At 33.1% G+C, this 263-nt stretch overlaps 1 protein-coding gene across 1 annotated transcript in view; it reads left to right on the top strand.

The window, feature by feature from the left end:
- The window catches only part of LOC119585182 (oxalate:formate antiporter-like), an 8,053-nt gene that overhangs the window by 4,441 nt on the left and 3,349 nt on the right, over positions 1 to 263 (top strand). The window contains exon 6 of the mRNA XM_037933820.1: positions 103 to 223. Within this exon, the coding sequence (XP_037789748.1) occupies positions 103 to 223 (121 nt within the window). The remainder of the gene's footprint in view (positions 1 to 102; positions 224 to 263) is intronic.

Raw genomic sequence — 263 nt, forward strand, 5'->3', positions numbered from 1 at the left:
CATAGAGAAAAACATAAGAATATACAATGAGACAGTGGCACAAAGATATTGATTCTCACTATTTAGTACAAGAATATTGATTTTTATACATTTATTGGACAGGTACTTTAAAGACCCAGACTTGCTGAATCGAGTGCCTGGTGTCTTTATTTCACTGGGTGTAATTTTCTTGGTAATGCAATACTTAGGATGTTTGCTACTAAGTAAACCCAGAAATGATCATGTGAGTTTTTCTGTTTTTTTCAAGTTATTTTGCACAAGGC

The sequence above is a fragment of the Penaeus monodon genome, chromosome 19 (genome assembly GCF_015228065.2).
Source record: "Penaeus monodon isolate SGIC_2016 chromosome 19, NSTDA_Pmon_1, whole genome shotgun sequence".
Lineage (NCBI taxonomy): Eukaryota > Metazoa > Arthropoda > Malacostraca > Decapoda > Penaeidae > Penaeus > Penaeus monodon.